The 24,649-nt window shown below is 38.0% G+C and overlaps 1 protein-coding gene across 4 annotated transcripts in view; it reads right to left on the bottom strand.

The window, feature by feature from the left end:
• Positions 1-24,649, bottom strand: part of RUNX1T1 (RUNX1 partner transcriptional co-repressor 1) — a 145,392-nt gene that overhangs the window by 19,013 nt on the left and 101,730 nt on the right. For all 4 annotated transcript variants that reach the window (XM_024572148.3, XM_045181659.2, XM_045181660.3 and 1 more), the window contains 4 exons: positions 18,642-18,892; positions 13,371-13,456; positions 12,630-12,831; positions 2,298-2,366 (listed from right to left, as the gene is read on the bottom strand). In XM_024572148.3, coding sequence (XP_024427916.1) covers positions 2,298-2,366; positions 12,630-12,831; positions 13,371-13,456; positions 18,642-18,892 — 608 coding nt within the window. The remainder of the gene's footprint in view (positions 1-2,297; positions 2,367-12,629; positions 12,832-13,370; positions 13,457-18,641; positions 18,893-24,649) is intronic.

Here is a 24,649-nt window from a genome sequence, read left to right as displayed (position 1 = left end):
TTTGGGGATGTAATACCCTCCTTAGAATTTAGCATCCATTCACAAAAAACTATTCCCAAGCCGTTCTTATGCAGGTTAGGGGTATCACTGTGAGAAGGGAACGAACGGAATCAACACCACAACCACGTCATATTTTAGACTGGAGGCCTAACATATGCAACAGGCGCATCTAAAAAACATTCCGAACATTTACTTGATGCAGGTTAACTCTTAAGGGAATTCATGGACACAGTAGGAAAAAGTATTTAGCTTCCTCTACTCTTGAAGTCTTCACAACATACCGTATACCCAGAATGGTTAGAGAAACTGACAAAACAGACAGTAAAGAAAAATAATAATGGGCTCAGTACATTACAACATGTCTACAAAAAAAACAAACACACACCTGGCTAACTGCACAATACATAGTGCAGTTTTTCCTTCTTTTAGTAACCACCTTATTGTTCCTATAATTAAGAAACTATGAAATTCACGCATTTAAAGTCCACAGTTCAATGATTTCAGTATATTCAGAGTTGTACTGCTGTCACCACAATCAATTTTTAGTAATGTATATAGTGGAGTTTTGAATCTGCCTCCAATTGCTTACCACTTATGGTAGGACTTCCTTTGTGCATAGCTCTTCAGGTTGACTTTCCAACAAAGGTGGTATGGCCAGAACAATCTGCTCTCACTTAACAGTAGTCAAACAAAGAACTGAGCAGGTAATAGCACAGAAGGAATTTGGATTACACAAGACTTTACTGCCATTTTTCTTTATGAACTTGCAAGGATTTTAACTTGAATGCATACTCGTAGAAACAAGGGAAATGCAAAGTTTCCTTCAGCATAAAATATCATCCTTCTGTCATACAAAACATGAATTCTTTGTACCTCCTATTGGAATAAGTTGCACTAACAGCTTAAAATGCAGGAGAAAAAAAGGTTAGAAGAAAGATGTAGCAATTCCTTCTCCAGGTAGGTGGCACCCAGCATGTTTTAACAGCTTAGGAGTATCCATCACTATTATCTGCGTAGAAAACCTTAGAGGTGACAAGGTAAATCTGGTAAGACTATGCCACTGAGCAACATATATATTTAACCTTCTGCCTTTAAGCTGAGTGGATGTATCCGACTTACATATTGGACATGCAAGAGAGCTTTTTGGTTTTCAGTCTAAGTTACTAAGCCTAGAATACTATCAGATTTTAAAACTCCTTACCACTCTTACAAAAAACAGGTATTTCTTAGAAAATCTATAAAAACACTTGGATAAGAGCCAAGTGACCAGAGAGTCAGAAAGTTATATATTACTACGCACACACGAGTCAAATCAAAACTCAAAAACTTTTATAAAAAACCAAAACAAAAAGCCCTTTCCCTTGACTCATGCTCCTTGATTAGGGTTCCTAGCCCTACACCCATGTGACTGCTTGCAGAAATAACCACTTTCTGTTCCTCAGCTCAGATAAACTACTTTAACAGGTGTAGTGACAGCAGCTCAAAGCCCCACTGTGTGTCTGTCCTGTCATCTCTAACTCTTGAAACAGGCTTATGCTTTGGCTCCCGAGTTGGTTTCTCCAGGGTTTTTGCCCCACTTCTATATATAGTGCTGGTGTCCCACCCAGATTCTGCCATCTGAGCTTCTTTGAGCCCAGGAGGTCTATGAGTCACCAGGAACTTTAAATGTGCTTCAAAATGTACAGCAATGTCTCCTAATGGAAAACAAATTGTGTAGACAGAAAAGAAAAATAGAAATTGACCAACTTTGTCATTTAACTTAAAAAAATATTTAGCTCTGATCATGGAATATTATTAATTAGCTTGAAAGATCAATTTTGAAAATTGGTTATAATCGTAAAATTTCTGAGTGTCTCAATAAGTCAGTTTTTATTAAAACTGACTTATAGTGGTTTTTATTAAAACTGAAGAATTCAGAAGAAAAGGCTAAGTATACAATTTAAGTTATAAAACACTAGATTTTTTTTTTCCACAAAGGAAAACTTTCATGCAACAGAACCATTCTAGTACCTGAAAAATAGGGGTTTATGATGGAAATATCGCCAGCCTCTCAATTACAGTAGCACTAGCAGATGCTACTAAAATAACAATTATTTCACGTTCTAATCAGTCCTGGTTTAAGAATATTAGTCAGGATTTTTCCATTTTGTTTCGTTGCGGGGGTGGGTGGCTGTTTTGTATTGTTTTGTAGTTGTTGTTAGCAGTAAAGTCCTTTCTTGTCATTCTTCACATCACTGCATTTAACAACTGCACACAGCTGCCAGAACACTACACTCGTGTTTTTAAACAATTCTTACCAGCTTTCTTCCAGATCTCCTCTGGCACATATCCAGAAGCAGGCCTGTGAAGGAATTCCCGATGTGCATCTATAAAAAGGATAAAAAGCGGTGGAGAGGAGGAAAGCACATAAGCACTGTTATGTCATTATATCGAGTACAAGTAAGCTATGCCCGTTCTTTTGGCTTCTTTACAAAAACACAATTTTAAAAGGCTAAGCATTTCACGTCTAGAAAATAAACAAAAATAGCAAGACCAGTCATCAGAGCTCAAGGAAAATAGGCCATGGGTCTAAATGCCTTACAGGTTCAAAGCTGAAGCAATTTTAATGATTCCATTAGACAATATGTTTGAGAATACTGTTCCCAGTGTGGATCGCTATGGGAGTTTCCATAGGTATATTTTATTTAAAGAAAATAAACTGTATTGGTAGTTTTGCTTTCAAGAGTCAAACTGGTAATTTAAAAAAATCTAATGTTAGGATAGTAATATTTCCACACAGCTCTGCCTCTACCGCCTTGGAAGAAATGGTGATCCTTACGGTGTGGCTAACCAGTTCTCACAATTTAATGAATTCTTAAAATTATAGTTTAGCTTTTAAAATTTTCACACAAAGGAAGTCATAAGGATTTGACATGGTTAAAAGCAAGTGATAATCATTAGAATGGATTTCCACATTCAGTGAACCAAACAGAATTAGTACATGCTTTACAAAAGAGAAAATGAACCTCTCCACTTTAATACTGTGCTTACTATGCTTATAAAATGTTCAAACTTTGAGAAAACAGATAATGTAACAATAAAGTCGAGGTAGGAGCGCTCATCTCAAAATGACATACTCATGGCGATGACACGGTGCCTTTTACATATTTTATATATGTGTAAACACCAACTTCAAGTGTATACAGTCTTCCACAGCTGAAATATTCACTACGTCTTCCATATCGAATTTTCAATGAAAGTATATATAACTAGACATTTTGAGGAAGAAAAAAATCACCTTAACTTTAAATAATGTAACAATCATTCAATTCTTGGTAAGTTTCAAATAACTAAAATTTTCTCTACCTGTGGATGTGAAGTAGCAGACCAATTTTTTTAAACAATAATTTATCTAATGGTATGCTGAAGGACAACAGAAAGCCCATTCTGTGTTCTATACTTTAGCTTATGCAAAGCTAAAGAATATCAAAAACAGAAGAAAAGTGATCAATTTAGCTAAGTTTGTATCTTTATATTTGAATGCCTTCAATACATTTGAATGTTTTGAATACAGGAGGGTACATAGATTATCATTTTACCAACAGCCAAGACATTCCCCATGATTTTGAATTAGAAAAAGCTTATTGTAGTTTGGTGAAGGGTACATGAAAACTTGGTACTATCTCTGCAATGTTTCTTTAAATCTCAAATTATTCCAAATATAAAAAGTTTATTTTAAAAAATTTACATTATAATTTTATGATTACTGGGTAACTGGCCAGGCTGGAAATACACATGCATTCTATGTGCCCTTTCATTTCTATAAAGTGACAAAAACCAAAAGTGTTTTAAGTAATTTGCATCCATAAAAGAAAGAAAACTAGATAAAACATTTGGTGCATATATGACTACAAGAAAATGTGATATAGTTAATTAGATTTATCAAAAGTACTTTCCACACCACTACAAAGGTTTCCCAGAAGAACTGTAGTGCAGTGAGGTTCACATTGCACAATAAGGCACAATAAAACAGATTTACCTGTGACAACTTTTAAAGACAATTTTTTAGAAAAAGACTTTGGCTTAAGTATAGTTTATTCTTAAAGGACACAAGAACATACACTGGGGTGAAGACAGTGTATTCAAGAAATGGTGTTGGGAAAAGTGGACAGATACACGCAAAATAATAAAACTAGACTGCGTTCTTACACCATATGTAAGAATAAGCTCAAAATGGATTAAATACCTAAGTTTAAGACTTGAAACCATAACAGTTCCAGAAGAAAACACAGGCAGTAAAATCTCTCACATTTCTCTTAGCAATGTTTTTTTCTGATATGTATTCTTGGGTAAGCAAAACAAACAAACGAAATAAATGGACAACATCAAATTAAAAAGGTTTCAAAAACAGAAAGACAACCTACTGAATAGAAGATACCAGCCAACGCTACATCCATAAGGTGTTAATATATAAAATTTCTTTTTAAAATAATCACACAGCTCAGCACCAAAACCACAAATAATCCAATTAAAAATGGGTAAAGGACCTGAACAGACACTTCTCCAAAGAAGACATACAAATGGCTGACATATGAAAAGATGCTCAATGTCACTAATCATCAGAGAGATGCAAATGAAAACCACAATGAGAGATCACCCACACCCGTCAGAACGGCGGTCATCATCAAACCAACAAACCACAAGTGCTGGCGAGGAGGTGGAGGGAACCCCGGCGCACTGTTTGGGCTGGTGCGGCCACTGTGGAAAACAGTACGGAGTTTCCTCAAAAACTTAAAAATGGAACGGCCATGACCCAGCAATCCCACTGCTAGGTATGTATCCGAAAAAACCCAAGACACTAATTTGAAAGGATATAAGCACCCCTATGTTCCTTGCAGCACCGTTTACAGGAGCCAAGACAGGGAAGCAACCCCAGTGCCCACCAAGAGAAGACAAAAAAAGTTGTGGGGCATACAGGGGTGGGCAAAAGTAGGGTTACAGTCGTGAGTACACAAAACACAGACTTTATTCTGGTATAATTATTTATTAATTTGTATTTTTCCATATGAACAATTGCAAACCTACTTTTGCTCACCCCTGTATATACAATAGACTACTACTCAGCCATAAAAAAGAATTAAACCTTACCATTTGCAGTAACATGGATGGGCCTAGAGGTATTATGCTAAGTGAAATAAGTCAGATAAAGAAAGACAAATCCTTCATAATTTCAATTTGTATGTAGAATCTAAAGAGGAAAATAAACAAAACAGAAACAGACTCATAGATACTGAGAGCAGACTGATGGTTGTCAGACAGGAGGGCCACTGGCGGGCTGGATAAAAAAGGTGGAGGGATGAGGAAGTACAAACTGGTAGTCACAGGGATGTGAAGTACAGCTTAGAGAATACAGGCAATAATATTGTAATCCCTATGTCCTGTGTCAGGTGGGTACTACTGGGGGGAACAGTTTATAAAGTACATGACTGTCTAGCCACTATGCTGTACACCTGAAACTAATACAAAATAATACTGAATGTAACTTAAAAATAAATAAATGAAAATCACACACACAAAGAAAAATGTCTGAAGACAAACAAAAAAAATGCCTTCATCAAATTTTTTTTCACTTATTGAATTATAGAAAGATCAACAGGTCCATAAAATTACTTTTTTATAAATGGACAATCATTTCATAGGGAACAGAAAAGGCGATGTTAGGGTACCCAATGCCCATGCATAAAAGATACCAATTACCAGTCCCAGGCAGCGCAGACAGAAGAGTGAGTTCTAGAGTCCAGTGAGGCTGAATTTTGGCTTTGACATTTACTAGCCATGTGACATCGCGTAATACATTTGAGAACACTGCTGTGAGAACTGAATGGGCTACCTCCCATTACGTGCTGGGCCTGGCACATCCTAAACTCTCATCAGACATTAGTTGCTACCAACCTCATGATTATTTAGGAGGTTGTCCAGTAAGAATAGATCCATACTTACTTTCTTATAAATAAGGTGAAAAAAGACTTTCAAGTTTCTCTTTTTCTCCTAGCACTTAGATGCACAAAGAGCACAAAACTTTAAAGAAAACAAAACTACTGGAGAGGTTTAGATTAAGCAATAAATACCAGTGATTTTTTATTCCCTGAGTTTATGTCACTTAAGGATAGATAGCAATTCACTACCTTAGTCCCCTTGGCAGAAAGTCCTCAAATTTCTTAGATGGTATTTTTATAAATTTTATTCTAACTTTATGAATGTTTATAGCCCTCAATTTACTCAAATATATACAGCTATATATATTATAGCTGTTATTATATATATATATAATATACACAGCCCAATCATCTGCCCACCTTCCCATGTGCTACATAACAAACGTCATCGCAGTCCATCTACACCACACGCGGAAGGTTGTGCGGCATTTCACACACCCGTCTACACCTAACCAAAAAACCGGACAGCAACACCAAAGCCAATCAAGCAGATTTTTTCTTAGTCCTCCACCACTTTGTAAAATAATTTTTCAAAGCAGCAGCAGACTCTGAAGGCAATAAATAATGAAATATACACATATTTTCACATATGCATACATATTTTACAATGGCCCCTTCAGTTCTAAGTCAGTGTGTCCTACCAATGGAAAGAATGGAGTAATCAGCGACAGATGTAGTCCTCAGACTGTATTCTGAATACAAAACAGCTACACGAACCAAATGACTAATAAATACAATATTTCTCTTCTGATTATCAGCAATGACAGAGTCTATGTAGACAAAACTGAGTTTAAAAACAAACAAAAAAATCTTGCAGTTAATATCACAAGAGAACTTTTCTTGTATGAGGGTAAGACTTTGTTATTTTAGCATATTGGCTAATTTAGACAAACCTATGAAAAAGACCTAGTTTTCGAAGGCTCAGATTCTAAAGCTAATTTTTAACTATTAACTCCTGACTACCTATAAAGCATCAGTTGTTATAAAGTGGGTAGTTTAATAAAATGTCGTGGTAGATGCAAAGAGGAGCTTATATGAGATGGTTTAGAATGTGAAACATATTTATCTGCATCTACAGAAAGATGGAAAAATTACAGAAAAGTCCTTCTAAATTAAGTTTAGCTTGCTTTGGGATGCAAACTCTTAGGGGCAAGAGAGGGGGGAACCTCCAGAAGACTGCACACATCTGTCAAGAGAGGAGAGCCAGTCAAGGACGGAAAACGTTGTAAGAAACGTGAAAGAACAAAAAGCAACAGATGACACATGAAGAGATGGAGGATGCACTACACTTACGACAGAACGGAGGCCATTGGATACTAGATGCAGCGAAGGCCGCCATCAGTATACAGGAAGGGTGAACTCATAGCCTTTGGAGAACCAATGTGACCTCACATGACCCCGGACAGCAATGCTCAAAGCTTGGCAGCACCTACCTACGGCCTTCATCCTGTCATGGGCAGAATGTGGCTATGATCATGACACTATCTATTACAAAACCAGTGAAAGACAGGAAGGGTTAAGACAGTTCATCTTTACAGATGCTAGGTATTTTCGTTTTTAAGGATAATAAATTTGGAGATGTCAGTATTATGTTTCAGAAGCCCCAACCCAACCTAGAAGCCAGCAACTTCATTAGAATTTCTTTCTTTACAAATAAAAATACCTAATGCTCCAAGAGGCAATCAGTCATGTCTTCTTGTTAAAAGATGAAATATTTTGCTAATAGTCACATTTTTTAAAACACGATATACTTACATACACTAGGTACTTTACGTCAGGAGCTCAGCTCAATGGTCTCAAAAGGAATCCCATGATGCGATTTAAAGGAAACACAAATGTGCAAAACTCTAAACATGTATATGCAGGTATATTCTGAAGAACTTGCTTGTGGTTTTTATAATCTGATAGTATAGGAGCTGCATGATATACATCTTTGGTTGGAAGCAAACTGTTTTTCTATTGCCTTTATAAGGATTCGAAAAGACTTACTATATAAAACAGAATTCCCGTTTTAGTTTCTCTGTGTATTAAATGAAGTTGTCACCTAAAAATTACTGCCTGGAATACTTTCTAAATAAAAATATATATACCTCAGAATCTACTATAATGTCATAATATTGGCTGCCAAGCAAAAACACTAGTTTCATGTTCCACAATTCTTTAAATGTCCTTTAGAGACTGCATGTTGGAAATAACAACAGCAGTTAACTTGTATCATTTCTACTACATGTCAGACACTGTTTGGTATGCTTTATACATATTAATTCATTTAACATAGAAATGCCCATGGGATATATATTATTATTATCCCCAACTTACGGACAAGGAAACTGAGGCAGAGAGTTCCTTGCCAAAGGTCGCAAGACTAAGTAAGAAGAGAAACCAGAGATTTCAGCCCAAACATTCTGCTCAGAATCGGTGCCTTCAGCCTTCACACTAACCTGAGCGTTCAGACAGTACTGAGAAATTCTGTAATTCAATCACGTGACAGTCACAAAGCTCGCCAGCCAGAGGAATTTTAAAGTACTAATTCCTCTACCAGTCTACTTGGGGCAGAGAGAGGTATTCGACAAATTTCTAAGCCTTTTGGAACAATTAACTTGATTTTTCCTTTCATTTAAGACAAACAAAACTTCTTTCTGAAATGTCTTTCTCGCAAGAGCTAAACCTTTATGAAAACACACTGGCATTTTCCAAATTTCATACCCTCTCATTACAACATTAAAACATTAAAAAAGCACAGCAGAAAATGGGATCATGTTTCAGTTTTATGCTTCAGGCTCTAACATTAGTCCTAAATCTATCATTAGATAATTCTCTCTAATGATGCAGAAGAATTCTTGAGAAACACAAGACGAGCTGTAGAAAGATTCTAGAATAGTTTAAAAGCAGTAAAAAGAAAGTAATTTAAAGGAACTAAAATGTCAGGAACCAAGAGAGTAATTACGAATATCACAGCATCCCGAAATGAAAGGAAATAAAGGCAAAGGAGAAAGAACCAACACGACACAGCACAGGGACCCAGGTAAACACTCCAAGAGCACATCAAGGGCTAACCAGCAGCTGCCAACCTACACTGGACAAAAGTCATTCTCCTTAAGCAATAAAATGCCAAACATCTGTTGGCATTAACTTGCTCTTCAGTGAAGTACACAATGTGTAAAAAACACACACACAACTCTCACTTTAAAAATATAAAAAATTGTTTAAAGATTGGCTAATTTTAAGACAAATATTTAGAGTTTTTCATGTAGTAGTCATCATCATCATCATCATCATCTATTATTATTATATCAAGGATAAATCTATATTTTGAAAGCCCTCCAAAATTTCAACCTATTTTTGACTTAAAGAGTAGAAATAACATCATAAGTTCCATGTGTACCCAATTTTAACATTGTTTAAGAGGGCACTGAAAACAGTCCACATTTAATATCTGGGGAAAATCCTACAATTCAATTAGGAATAGATCAATCATATTATTTTACTAATTCTTCACAATGACTTAATGCTATAGATATATTTCAAAAGTGAGAATGGGAATGAGTTTAACCAACACAACATAGCAGGGATGGAAGTTACATTATCCTCTGTGCAGTCCCCCAAGTGTGCTTGAATAAACGCTGGCAGAGTCTCCAAGCTAGAGATACAACAAGGGCCAAAAGAATCACAATGTAACTGTAGGATAGGGAGGCTGCATGCACATACCACAGCTCTGTCTGCACATAAACACCCCACTACACACTCTACGGAGGCAAAAAAGAGATTTGTAACTCAATGATCTCCAATTCTTTCCTTACACGTCAATACATTGAACTCCAAAACCTAGATGAGAACCTTAGAAAGCATGTAATGTAAATGTTATGGTCCACGATTACAAACCACCTGGCCTGGTTTGTAATTTATAGCCACAGGCCAACCCCACAAGATGGAACTCAAAGGCTTCAAGAGTCTACAAAGTAAAACAACTGCTAGATGCTAAAATTTGCATGTCGTGTGGCTCTTGACAAACTCCCTCTCAAGTTGTTATAGTTTCTTAAAAGGAACTATAGGGTTCTACACCCCTAAAGAACATCACTGTTTTACCAGAGTGCAAACAAAAAAATGAAATACTTGTAGCCTTTCAATGATACAATCGAAAGCATAAAGCCAAAACAACCTCTCAGTTTTGCTAAAAAATGAAATAATTAAGCATCATTAAAAGTTATATAATTTGTGTACTCTTGAGGATTTTTTTTTAAGTTTACTCCTTGAGTTACATAACAGGAAAACTAAACCAATCTTTCTGGGAATGATAAACTCTTGCATCTTTAGAACCCTATGCCCTAGTGGTGACTATATAATAAGTATCCTATGTTCTGTATGCTGAAAATTACTCACTTAAGTATGAAGGTCTATGAATTTCTGAAGCTTTTTACAATGTACAGTTGCACAGATAACACTGATGCTATCAGTTCAGGGGACTGAAGTAAGTGGCCATCCAGTGCCATACCTAGCTGTCTCCTCTCCTATCTCCTCCACCAGATCAAAGGTTCCTCAAGGGAAGGGACAGTGAATCTTCTTCCGTTATAAATGCCTAGCACGTTCCCGGCACAGAACGAGACCTCCGTAAATAAGTACTGACCCAATGAATTTGTTCAATAACTGTCGGATATTTTTATTCCCAGAGTTTTATTTACTTTAAGGCTCTTAATTTTTCCCTATTCTGAATGATTACAAACATCCCCTTTATTTATCCTGAATGGATCTGTCAGGATTAACCATTTTTTGTTTATAATAAGGAATAAAAAAACGTTTGACTCTGCTCTAAATAGTTTTATCTGGACCAGTAGGGGTACAAATCAAACTTTAACCTATTTTTATTGCTTGCTTTAACATAACCTAACAAATACAGGTTTGTCTTTAAAATATGCTCTAGAATACTGCATGCTGGGTAAAGTAAGTGACTTAGAATCTTCCTTTATTTAATACTTTTACAGAAATAGGTGTTCAGCATTCAGGGATTAGCAGGAATCACAAACCTAAAGTGTAAAACAAAAAAAAATCTTTACTGGCTAGGAATAATTTTAATTAAAAAGATCATGTAATCAATAGTGATCATTAGGCAAACATCATGAGCTTAATCCACCCATGCTTTACAACGTGGACTGTGCCTAACCCAAGTCACCGCACGGGTATGGAGTTAAACATGAGAAAACGAGAGGAGAGACTAGGGATCGACAGCAATCCATCTCTGCTAAATTTACTCAAATGGTATATGCATACAACGACCAGCAATAAAAATGATGACAGCTTATTACTAATTTTAGGGAAAGCTGACAGGCCACTCAGAAATTCTTTCAGGTTCAAGATTTCTTTCCATACTCTGGCATAGCCCAGAGACTTTGCAGGTATGGTCCAGACCACTGCAATGAAGCGGAAACCAAACTGAAGTGAGTCGCTTGACTTTTCTGGTTTCCGAATACATATAAAAGTTGTATGTTTACACTGTACTGCAGTCTAACAAGTGTGCAATACAGCATTATATCTAAAAAATCATGTACATACTTTAATTAAAAATATTTTATTGCTAAGAAATGCTAACCATCACCTGAGCCTTTGGAAAACAGAGCCGATAGACTTGTTCAACACGGGGTTGCCACAAGCCTTCAATGTGTAAAAAATGCAGTATCTGTGAAGCGCAATAAAACAAGGCGTGCCTGTATTTGTGATCATATTCTACTTATAACCCCAATGATCCCCAAATATCCACAGGAAATATGGCTACATGTCAGCATTCTAAAAGGCTAAAACATGGCTATATTAGTTCTATATATAACTAGTAGTAATGAAATCACGGTTAATCACTTACGTTAAGGTCAAGTCACAGGAGGAGAGCTACATCTGTATCCCTAATTTTCAAGTAGCAGCGGGCAGACTACATAGCTCTTAGGTCTCTCTTCCTGGAGGAATTTTGAGGTAGTGAGTGTGTGTGTGTTAATGTAAGACACAACCAAAAAAACAAGACTGTCTTCAGACTGTGTCTTTAATTAAAAATCAGACCAGCCCTGGCCAGGTGTGGTTGGTTAGAGCATCGTCCTGTAAACCAAAAGGCTGTGTGTTCAATCCCCGGACAGGGAACATACGAGACGCAACTGACAGATGTCTCTATCTTTCTCTCCCCCCCCGCCTCTAAAAACCAATAAATATATCCTTAGGTGAGGACTTAAAAATATCAGAACACACACATTCCTGTATCCAGTGCTCTCAAATGCCCGTCTGCCAGGGCAAGGCCCCCCAGAGCTTGCTGAACTCTGGAAGTCCAGGCCCACTGAGACACCGCTCTTGCAAGTAGGAGGCAGGGTCCAAAGAGCTATATTGTGAAGCAGCTCACATTTCTGTGATGTAGGTGAAATTCTGGTTCAGCCCTGAAGCTTTACCATGAGCCCAACACCTCAACCTGGAAAAAGAGTTTTAAGTTTTGTGACCGCCATGCATAAGCCAATCTGCCCACCTTCCTGAGAGAGAGACAACACATATTTGAAGGTACACGAAAGGTTTATTTTTCTAAAATCCCCTGCATTCCCTTTATGTTTGAAAAGGCAGGTGAAAAATAAAATCAGCATTAATAGCATAAGAAACATCTGTGCAACAGGTCCACTGAAGAAGAGATACCTAATGCAACTGGCTCTGGGTTGACGGGACTCTGCTGCCTGGAGTGGCTGCTGCTACTGCTGCTGCCCTTTTTTAAGTCCTCGGCATCGCTGTACCGCCGGATCCAGTAATTCAGTTCCTCCCGGTCCGCTTCCTGACATCGCCTTAGCACAGTGAGAGATCGCCTCGTTTTCTCTACCATGTCCATGATGCAGTTTAACAGCTGTGTGACGAACCGGGGCAAAGGGAAGTACAGATCAATCACCACAACTTAAAGACGTTGATGGGCAGGGAAACAAACTATTTTAGGACAATGAAAGATGTTCTTTAATTCCTACAGGCTTCAGTCTAATCTTTTCAAAGGTTAGACTTGAAATTGAGACCCCCATAGATAAGTAAACTCAATGGGAATGAGACCAAAATGTGGGAGGCATGTACGTGAGTCATGGCAAAGAGTGGACATCATGAAGGTATGCAGCCACCTTTCCAAATATTAATCCCACTAGTGCGTAAACTCAGGAAACCATTCACGAAAACTATTATCCTTTCCATGTTCTAAACATGTCTCTTACATAAATGGCTTTGGTATCAACTCAGAAATCAAATACCATATTCTGCTTCAAGTATTCTCACTCTTCTTTTTTTTCAAGGTGAGCAGAAAACATAATACCTTCAAAGTATCCCCACACTTTTATTTTATGAGGCAACCGCACCCCAGTTGTTTTCAAAACGTTTTTACCTAAAAAATTACCGACATCTTACATGGTCAAGATGTTTCCATTCCTCCGCCCATTCTCTGTCAGTCAGTCTGTGATCAATCATTTCCTCTTGACGTGTGCCATGCAACCCTGCAAATGTAGAGGGGAAGGCTGAATCATCCTAAGCATCCGGGACATAATTCATATGCACACCGATACTTAGCGAAGACTACATGGGCAAACTAAACAATGTGAAATACTATCCAACTGTAAGTGGAGACACGCAGATTCAGAATTACCTGATAGGCAGGCTGCTGACAGAATGATAAAATGTTAGGGACTCATAGAGGTCATCTGGTCAGCACCCTTTCTCTTACACATCAGGAAAGAAGGAGTAAAGTGACACCAAGCCCTGAGCTAGTTTTCCAGGTAACATTCTCTAAGTGAAAATCCTAACTCTTTTGATAAACATAAGAAACAAGAAACCACAGGAAGACATTAAGTGGTTTCAAAGTGTGATTTTTCTGCGTGAAAAATAAAGACAGCATAAATCATTCTACATGCTTTTCTTAAAAAAGCATACTAAAATTTTTCCATATTTCAGCACAGTGTAAATAAACACAATCCTATTACATATCCTTCCACGATAAATTAAACCATGAAGAGAGGACTCACATAATATGAAAGCTGCATATATCCATTCAATTTACCAAAATATAAAAAATAGAAACAAATCAAATATCCTCTATGCAAAAAATCAGTATACCAGATATAATTTTGGTCAAATAGCATGAATTCAAACCACGAAATTGAAAAGCCTAATTTGTAGTCCATAGCATAAATATTTTCGCTCTTTAGTATCACAGTGAAGATGCTACCATAAAAAAGTAACACGTAAATGCTTAGCAAGCTAGTAACAATAGTAATAACATGAGCAGTTAGTGAGCATGCTCATCAAAATAGAAAATAAATGTGTCTCAACAATAGCCTATGGAAACAGACTAGGTATCCATCAATGATAAAGATGCCACACACACACACACACACACACACACACACACACACACATACACACACTGGAATACTATACAGCAATAAAAAAAGAATGAATTCTTGCCATTTGCCCAAACATGGATGGATCTAGAAGTTATTCTGCTAAGAAAACAAGCCAGACAGAAAGAGACAAATACCATAAGGTTTCACTTACATGTGGAATCTAAAACAAAAACAGAAACAGACTCATAGAAACAGAGAGCAAAGGGATGGTTACCAGAGGGAAGAGTGTGGGGAGGTTGGGTGAAAGGTGAAAGGGAATATAGTCAATAATATTGTGAGCAGTCTGCACCGTGACGGAGGATTACTAGAACTAGTGGGGTGTCACACCGTAAGGTATAAAAATGTCCAGTCACTATGTTCTGCACCTGAAACCAATATAACTGACAAAGGGTGTACACTAACTATACTTAAACTTAAAAATGTAATTACAATAAGTGAGTGTCAAAACAACTTGTTGAAAGATGAAGAACCTAAAACAATTAAACTGGATTATACAATAAAAGCTTTTATTCATTTGTATAATACAAATTCAGTAAAATAAAAAAAAGGATACAGTAGAAGGCTCTGAGATACTTGGAAATGGGTTGCTCTTCTTACAAAGTCATTATGCAAAAGACGCCTCAGGTTCTACTACAAAGGAAAGGCATTGGGCTATGGCAGTTTCCACTATGAACAGTTAAAACTATTCTTTTTGGTTTAGACCAGGGATTTTTCAACCTTTTCCATCTCGTGGCACACACAGACTACTAAAATTCTGTGGCACGCCAAAAAATATATTTTTTGCCGATCTAACAAAAAAAGTATTGTAATTTTGACTTCTTCACACTGGGCAGCTATTGTTGTATTGGCTGTTGTCATTCTGTTATTTTACAATTTAAAGGAAAAGAAGTCAGTGTCCCCGACTAAATATTTAAAACATTCTTGCGACACACCAGTGTTCCATGGCACACCGGAGGGACTGAGCCAACAAGAAAAAGGACTCAGGGATGTGGACAATAGTGTGGGGGTTGTTGGGTGGGGGGAGGTGTAACAGGACTAAATGGTAATGGCAAAAAAAAAATACAGTAAAGATTAAATTAAAAAAAATGAAAGACTAGTTAAATAGTCTGCATAGCAAATTCAAAATGGCGTTGTTTAGGCTTCTTGACACCCGGGGTCTTCTCTGAGGGCCTCACGTAAGAGTTAAATGACAACAGAGTTAGAGACACTGTGTCACTGCGTCATGCTTTTACTGACATTTGACTGATTAAAAATTCCTTCCTTTGGCTGATTTGGAAAAATAAATATGATGAGTCACATGCCTGCTGTCAGCCAACCATAAAACATATACAAATATCAACCATGAAAAATTAGCAAATAAATGCAATTTTCCCCTCAGACTAACTAAAAAGCTAAATATAATGCACTTTGCATCATTCCTGTCCAATGAGAACATATTTGAGATACATTTAAAAGTTAAAATTGTCAATGCCACCTATTGGTAAAAATGTAGATTGCAAATATGTTTTAATAATTCACATAATAGAAAAGACATTGGGGAAAAGTAGTGTTTAGTTATTGCTGTTTGTTGTGACTATTTCCAGCTGAAATGTTTGCAAGTATGTAATTTTTGTTGACTTATTTGTTGTCTGTGTTTTAAAGAAAAAAAGCACTACTGTTGAAATGCGTCATCAGAGAAGACAACTGGAGAGTGAGGAGGTATAAATGTAGCACTGATACATGTAGCATTGACTTTCATGATGGAGGCCCAAGAACTCCAGAGATTTTCAAAAGTTTCAAAATTCATCCGAATAAATCAATAATGATACAAGTGCTAACATATGGAATATTAAAGTGAAACGGGATGTCTGTGGCTAATAAAGTTCCAACATTTGTGGAACAGTATTAAGCCTCATCTCATTTAAGAAAAAATAACAGGTACATTAGTAACATGTTTGAGCCCAAGTACTTGGTGGAAAAAAATACAGGACTTTGTTGCTTTTGAACTCTGAATCAAATCTTTAAAAAGAAAAAATAAAGCAACTCAAAATGACATTTATTAATTTCTCTATTTCAGAGAGTTAAATATTCATCCCCACACAATTTTTATTTATATTTATAATACCAGAGGGATATACTAGGAGAAAGTAGCTCATAAGCATTAAATAGCATATTTTCATTAGTGGAAAGTTTGACACTCCTGTTAAGTCTTAACCAGTTCTTAGGCTTTAGATTTTAGCTAACTAGGCTAAACACTAATTTTATTTATAAACTAATGCTGCTTGTAAAGTTATTTTGTTAAAGGATTCTAGTGGGTATATGTCCCTACATAAAACAGGCATTTATAAATCATACCAGACCAAGTATATCTTCATGAGAATTTCTGTATTTTCATAATGGCAGCCTGGCATAACACCATACTCTGTCACTCATACATCAAGACTGTATTTTATATTAACAAACACTGAACTCTGCCAGACTTTAGAGATGATTAAATAGTTGCACATATTTATAGAGATTAGTACTATTAGGTTTATAAGCTAATAGAATTATAAAAGGTAAGGAACATGATCTGGAAAAAAATCACATAAAACCAACAGATATAATTCATAAAGGGATTTTTACATTACGAAATGAAAACATAATCATTGCACATAAGCGTAATTACTTCCTAGATGATTACTTCATAGTACACTCAAACCAGTATTTCATAAATCCGCACTTGCCAATAAGGAATAGGCCATTTCCTAGCACCTACACAGTGGGGTGTCTCGAATTGGTCTTACAATGACCTGGTGCCTCCACTTCCACTTGAAAATGAGCCATCAAATGTTTGCAACATTAAGTTATAAACAAATGACAAGGCTTTTGTTTGGAAAGGGGTCATTATCACATTTGATTTGGGGGTCAGAATATCAACCTGGTCTGAGAAATAACATGACCACTTTTGAGAATTCTTCAGAAATGGTACTGAGAGAAGGTGAGACAGACTAGCTAGTAAAAAAGCACAAATCACATGCGTAGCTCTGTCTCTGACATAGTACATGAATGCGGGAATGACTACTGTGGGAAAGCAGAATTACTACTGTGTTGCTATCGCACAAACTGGTCCTTAATTGCCCCTCACCTTATCTCTCCCTGCTTTCAAATATTTAAAAGGTTGTATGTAGAAAGGGGAAAAGGCCTTATAGATTGCAGCCTCTGTTTGCTCGTAACCCAGTTGGAAATCTACTGTGGACTGCTGCTCACCACGCTGCCTCTGCCTGTGGCCAAACAACATGGTCCCCACTATTCAGGCATTGAGTAACTGGCTGGCTACTCTTCGTGGAGTTCTGCACCCTCAGCTCCATGTTCTGGTTGTGCACTGGGCTTTATCCCTTACTGTTTCCAGGATCCTTGCCCAACAAATCACCCAGGTCAGGAAAACCTGTCAGCAGCTAGCTATGAAGGGAAGTCCTGTTGGTGTGTGGCATGGACACAGAAGATGGAAATAGAGAGGCCTGACTATTGCTCCCAGTTTGTGAAGAGCTTGACTCACCAAAAATTAAGAACTGAAGGGGCTCCAGGAACAGCGCTCTGATACCTTCACCTGAACCACTGATCGCCTACCAAAACCTACCTTGTTCATCTTCCCTTTCATTTTTTCATGGTGTTCACTGGTTCTTTGGAAGGAAATGTGTCCTAAAAGCTTCATTTCCAATAGTTTTATGCAAAGAAAGAATGAATACAGGCAAATGGAACACATATTTTTATAAACTCATTCCTTGACACAAAATTTCAATACTAAATATAATCGCTGGCACTTTAAAGTTAAAAAAGAAAGTACCAAATCATTCCTCAAAGAACATCTGTTAAGCTACAGATGTACTATATCATATTTTTCAAATATGAAATATCATGAAGACCAGAAAAATAAAAATGAAGTTTGTCTATCTGAAATAAAAGATATAATAAAAGAAATAGATTTTTAAAAATATCTGTGGAAGGTAGACTGCAATTAAAATATCTCATATTAAAAAAAGGTGAACTGAAAATTCACTTCCCATTTAGTTGAGGGTTTTGGATGTCTCCTTCCAAAAAATTAACCTGCTGAAATCAAAATACAAGTAATTAAGGGAAAGAGAGCACAGCTGTTAAAGAACATCTTATCAACTTTCCTCATAAAGGAGACAATACAAAGAAAGAAAAGAAAATTTTTACCCCTATCACAAATTTCAAGCCTCAAGTTCAGTTGAGAAGTAATGATGCAAATCTTCAAGCATCCAATCCCGTAAGAAGTGAACAGATCCTTCAGTCTTACCCATAGGTCTGTTTCTGTCCCTGAGGTCCCTGTGGCTGGGGTGTCGATAGGAGTCCCTGTAGTGGTGGGCAATGGCCATATCATCCAAACGGTAATGCTGAGGTGGAGGTGGGGTGGGGTGAGGCAGGCCATTGGGCTGGTAGGATAAGCCGTTATTTGGACTGTACCGCTGGCCTGGGCTAATAGTGCATGGTCGCTTGCTTGGATGTTCTGAGTGCAAAGGCTCTCTGTCAAAGCCATTTTCTTTGGTTCTGAGGAGGAGGAGGGGAGAAAAAGAGTTTGTTTCATATGTACTCAGAAACCAGCATAATTCAGACACTCGCATTTGAACGTGTAATATAAACAGAATATTCCTTTACTGGCCAGAAACTTTGTAAACTCAGCTTCCAAGAAGACCTACGGGGATTCACTGAAATCCACGCTGAGGACTAAATGATCACGGAACTGCACACAGGAGAAAATGGTTCAATTCTCAATATCATTTCAGTTGAGGTGCCGATGTTTAGGTCGTGAATAAAAGGAAACCCGATGTCACTCTGTAGATAACATTGTCATTCAAAAGAGAGTACTGCATTTCTAACAAATTACGTTAAGACCAATTGTGTTTGAAGAAGATTCAAGTTAGAACATCATTCTCTTGATGAATCCTTAAGGTACACCTACTCCATTCATCCAACCTGGCATCTGACTTTCATGTCTGAGAACATCTAAGAGCTGTGTTGTCCAATACAGTAGCCACATATGTCTGTTTAAATTTAAATATAAATTAATGAAAATTAAATAAAGTTTAAAATTCAGTTCTGTAGGAGCAGTAGCCCCATTTCAGGTGCTCAACTGCCACCTGGGGCTAGTGGCTATTGTAGTGGACTGCGGAGATACAGAAAGTTCTATTAAAAAGTGCTGATCGAATGAGCTACTACAACAAAGCAATGCAATGTCTGGACCCTGACATTACCTTGAGTCACCAAGATATCAACAAGCACTTACACAAAGCTAGGTGGAACTCAACGAGAGTTCAGGTGAAAGCCCTTCTTTGAACATTGGGAAACCCGTGCCCAGAGAACATGTGAGACCTCTGCGGGGCCACCAGGTCTCAGTCGGGATGGCCTGTGCTACCTGCACTTGATCCCGTGATACGCAAAACTCTGAACGTGGCTTTCAAAACGAATACTTCATATACATGAGGCCTGATGACTAATCACTGCTCCTATATTCATCACAAAGCGAGGTGAAGCTAAATAACTATTTTCTGGCTGAATAAATCTCTATTCTTAAGGACTACCTGAACATACTCAGTAAGACAGGAACAGACCACATCCAACTGTGAGTGGAATCACAGCTCCTGAACCAGTTTTCTATGAAGTAGCTGGCTGTCCCCACAAGACCAGCATTCTGTCATTAGACCAGTAGTAGCATCTACTTTCCCTGCAAAATTTCCCCATAAGAATTCTACCAAGTCACGGCAGCTGCAGGTTTCTGCATGCCTTTTGGGTTTCAGGTTGGTAACAGCAGCAGAGGCCTAGTCTCCTGGCTTCCAGGATGATCTTTGTCTGATTACACCAGAGGAACCAGAGTGGCAATGACTCAACAACAGAGGTCATGAAGGCCACAGGCCTGGACAACGAGCCATCCTTCACCTCCAGTAGGGTAGGTCCCCAGTGACAACTTACACACACCAGACCGAGAAGCATACAGGACTCAGAGACAAGAGGCACAGAACACAAAGAACTGAGGGAAACTGCAGACTGCAGTGTGAAATCACACATGCCCACTACTTCCTGAAGAAAGGAGCACTGCCCCGGAGACAGCAGACTGGCCCACGTGGGAAATGACAGCAGGGCATGAACCCTGCGGGTGTAGTTGGAAGTCTCGATGCTGCTCCCATCAAAGTAGGTGTCAGTACTCAAACATCATTCGTATCAGACAAAAATGTCCACTATAGCTCAGACATTACCTAAACGCATTGCTTTTATTTTTTTCAAAGTGAAAGAAACATTCTAGATACCGATTTATCTTCTAAGAGTATTATCTATGTGATTGTAATCTGTATTTCCATATCCTATACATTTCTGAACAATATACTTCAACATTCAATGTATATTACCAGCACAAATCAGTTGGAAAATACTGAAGACTATTAGTAGCTATGAACATAATGCTAACACAGCACCTACCTTACTGGCAGTGTGGTGTAGTGGAAAGAGCTCTGGACTGGGAATCATGAGACCTGAGATCTAGTCCTGGCTCTTCCATGACTAGCTGTGTGACCTTGGGCAAGCCACTTAACCTCTCTGGACCTCAGTTTGCTCATCTGTAAAATGAAAGGGTTGGACTAGGTCAGTGGTTTTCAAACTGTGCCACATGAGGCATGAAAGGGAATCTGCAGGCAATGAAGAAACTTTCCCCCAAACAATCAAAATTTAAAGGGCCAGAGGAACCCACTTATTATTATCTATTTTTATACATTTGGGTTCCACCTAAGGTTTTATTTTAAATAAAATGTCTGCTACTACAATCAAGTTTGAAAACCACTGGACTAGATGATTTCTGAGGTCCCTTTTAGTTTGAAAACTCTGTAATTCAGTTTTTCTATATTTACATCGAAATATTATGCAGATCAAAACACACAGGGCTGATGGTCCTCTGGCCAAACTGTGCCTGTGTCAACCACTTTAGCCAACAGGGAAGTTCTCTGTTCTTCATTCTGAACAATTTATTATTTATAGCTAATTATTTGTGCAAAAATAGAAAATACCCTCTAAATACCTTAGAGCAGCCACTGTTGCATTTCCAAATATAGAAACATTTTTGGCCCAGTTGTGTCAAACCACCTCAACTTTCCGGTTTTGTCTACCCTTGTTCAAAGATAACAACATACAGTATCGGGAGATTTCTTACAATTTTCAAAGTGTAATTTATCTTCACCCTCAGATCAGCCATCTGGTTAGTACTATTACTTCAAGGACCTATTACTAGAAAAAAGATCTCCCCCCCTAAACCAAACAGCGATATCCTAAGCAGGGCGAGGTCCCAAGCTGGTCCTATCACTTCTATCAGGTCCCCGCTGTCGTATTTGAGGTCCCTTTACTCAACTAGCTGTGGAAACAATAAAGCTCACCAACTCACCAAGATAGTTATATTTTAATAGCAAAACATTAAAACATTCACACCCCCAAAATAAGGTCTCACTGGTGCTTCCTTGAATCACTCATGTCTATTATAAGGTCAATGCTATTCCAGGGATGTATGTATCTAAAACAACTCCATTGCCATTTGTCCGTCTGCTTCTTAGTAATGCCTGCCACTACCTACACCTCCCGTGCCTGGGCAAATTCCAAATCTGAGTGTTTATCTGTTGTCCTTTCAAGGTGTACTAGGCAAAACTAACACATATTAGTAAAATGTCTTACCCTAGCATACTCTTGAAGTAACTCAGATGCTAGTGGGAAGTTTCTGGAACTTCCTACTAGATTTCTGGAAGGCACTGTTTGTTTTTCAAGTTAACCTGAGGGTATTTTATTTCCCTACCAAGCAGAAGGAACTTTCCTGCACGTAATCTGACCACATCAGCACTGAGGTCCCAATCACCTCGCTCTCGGGGCCTGAGGGTCCTAAACACGGAGGCCCAACTGTGTCACCTCGGGTAACCTGGGGAAGTTAACGTTTGGGGTTCGGTTTCCTGCCAAGTAAATGGGACTAGAAGGAAACAAGTCATGTTATTAAAAAAAAACAAAGAAATAAAAACCCTTAAAAGACAACCTAATTTATACTTTAATCCATTTCAAGCAATTTTTTCACCTGTTCCTCAAAAACATAGACTGTAAACTATTTATGAAAGAAAATAAACATTTTTTAAAAAATACTTGCCTCTATAATAAAATATTTTCAATGTCATAATTGGCTGCTGTGCACTGATAACCCCTTAGTAACACTTATATAAAATAGTATCACATTAAAAAAATGAGGAAGAATGAAAAAAATTATTGTAAGATCATGACAATAAAAAATGTTAACAGGGCTAATCAACATCCTGTATGACAGAAACAGGCATAAGTTGTTTTCCTAGATTAAAATGCTCTTTTTTTTTTAAGTGTGGGGAGCAGGGGTATCACTTCAAAGATCGTTCTAAGGGCAAACAGATACAGCCTAATACACCTTAGAATGGCATGGAAGCAACTTCACAATTCTAATCTTAGTCCTGTTACACATAAGTAAGTGCCACAGTGCTCACTTCCCCAAGTTACGTGGGCATTTCAAACAGAATTTTTCCAAGCTGACCTCATCTTCCTCTGGTACTTCCTGTACCAGTCAGTTGTGCCACCTTCTCCCAGTCACCCAAGTAGAAACCTGGAAGTCACACAATTACTGTCCTCTCCAAATCCAGTCCTGCTGGGTCTCTTAAGCATCTCTAGCGTAGGTCCCTCGGTCCCGCCCCAGGGTCTCTTTATCTTGGCACAATCCCCTATATGTCTGTCTCGTTCTGCCAGTATCTCAGCCAGAGCAGTGGAAGATGCTGGTAGCATCTTAAATTTTTTAAAAACTTCTTTTCTTATAATTTAAACATCTAGTAAGTTCTATTTTTTTAAGAGCCCACAAACATTAGTAACTTAATATTAAACACATCTTCCTTGCTTTTTCTTATACATGCAATCTGTTAAGATTTTCACAGAAGAAGCAGATACTGAATCGAAAAGGTGGGGGTGTTAAGCCTTCTTGTCATAGTTTCAAAACAATTCAGTGAAAGTTCTGTTCATGAATTGTTAAAAACTAGGTAAATCTAGACAAAAACTTTACAAAACACCTTTCTATTGGTACTGATAATGTATCTGAAACAAAATATATTAAATGTATTACAAAAATATTTTACAAATATATTACAAATTCCCCTGCCTCTTCAAAAAGAAAATCAAACCTAGTACTGCATGACAACCCACGGCAGTTTCTGTGTTTTGCCATCATCTTAGAGGGAGAGGGCTACTTAGACAGGGAAGGAGAGAGAGCTGAATGACACAGGACGGTCACTACTTGGCCATATGGAAGAAGTGCCTTCAGTCTCTCCGTGGCTAAACCACCACCTAGCGGATCACTTCCCAAGCAGCATGCTAATACCTCTGGGAGTAAATGAGATGATGGTGGATGGTGGCCACTCCAGACATATAAACATCATGCCTGGACCTTCAAGGATTACAGCACAGCAGTGCAGAGCCACCTGGGCCGCCTTCTCCCCCCAACAAGAAGGTGGACGCTCCATCACGTATCTCCCAGCACTCGCCATCCGCTCAACAGTGAGGACTCCTGGTTACTGGCTGTCCCCTGCCTTTCGTAATTTCTGGTCACCGCTGACATAGTCAACTTCTCCAGCTCCTTCTGTCTGGAGTTGTGCTTTCTTATTCTAATCTGTCACCTGTACATTTTGAGCGAAGCCCTCCAGTTTTTTTGGTCAGTGGACCAATCCTGGCATTTTGTTCCTGGATTTGATGGCTATTTTCACTGTTGGGTACAACTCAGAGATACATGTTTTAAAATGGTAGAAAGCAAGAAAAGCTCAAGGAAGAGGCCATTTTGCATCATACTGAAAATGACTACATTAACTTTAACCTTCAGGATTCATTTGTTCAAGTCGTTTTGTTGTTGTTTTGTTTTGTTTCGTGTGTGGTGTTTTTCTTTGTTTTGTTGTAGATGCCCACTCTGTGTAATACGCTACCCTCTTCAGTGGGCATACACAGATGAGCGAGAGATAATCCCCCAACACCCTCTGTAAGATTACAATTTAATACCATGCTACAGTTTTGTGGAAGTGTACTGGCAAGAAATCTCTCACCATAAAAACAATTTAATTGGAAATATGACTTCTGTATTTCCATACAGAACCTGAACCTAGCAGGTACCATACAAGCAGTACAAAGTGGTATGGGAGATTGTAGCGGGAAGAGGTCACTCCGGAATATACACTGGAAAGAACAGGGGCCACGGAGTTCGTTCCCAATTTGGCTCTATTTGTTGGACGT

The sequence above is a fragment of the Desmodus rotundus genome, chromosome 8 (assembly GCF_022682495.2).
Source record: "Desmodus rotundus isolate HL8 chromosome 8, HLdesRot8A.1, whole genome shotgun sequence".
Taxonomy (NCBI): domain Eukaryota; kingdom Metazoa; phylum Chordata; class Mammalia; order Chiroptera; family Phyllostomidae; genus Desmodus; species Desmodus rotundus.
Note: the sequence above shows the minus strand (reverse complement) of the source record. Positions and strands in the feature narration are given on the sequence as shown.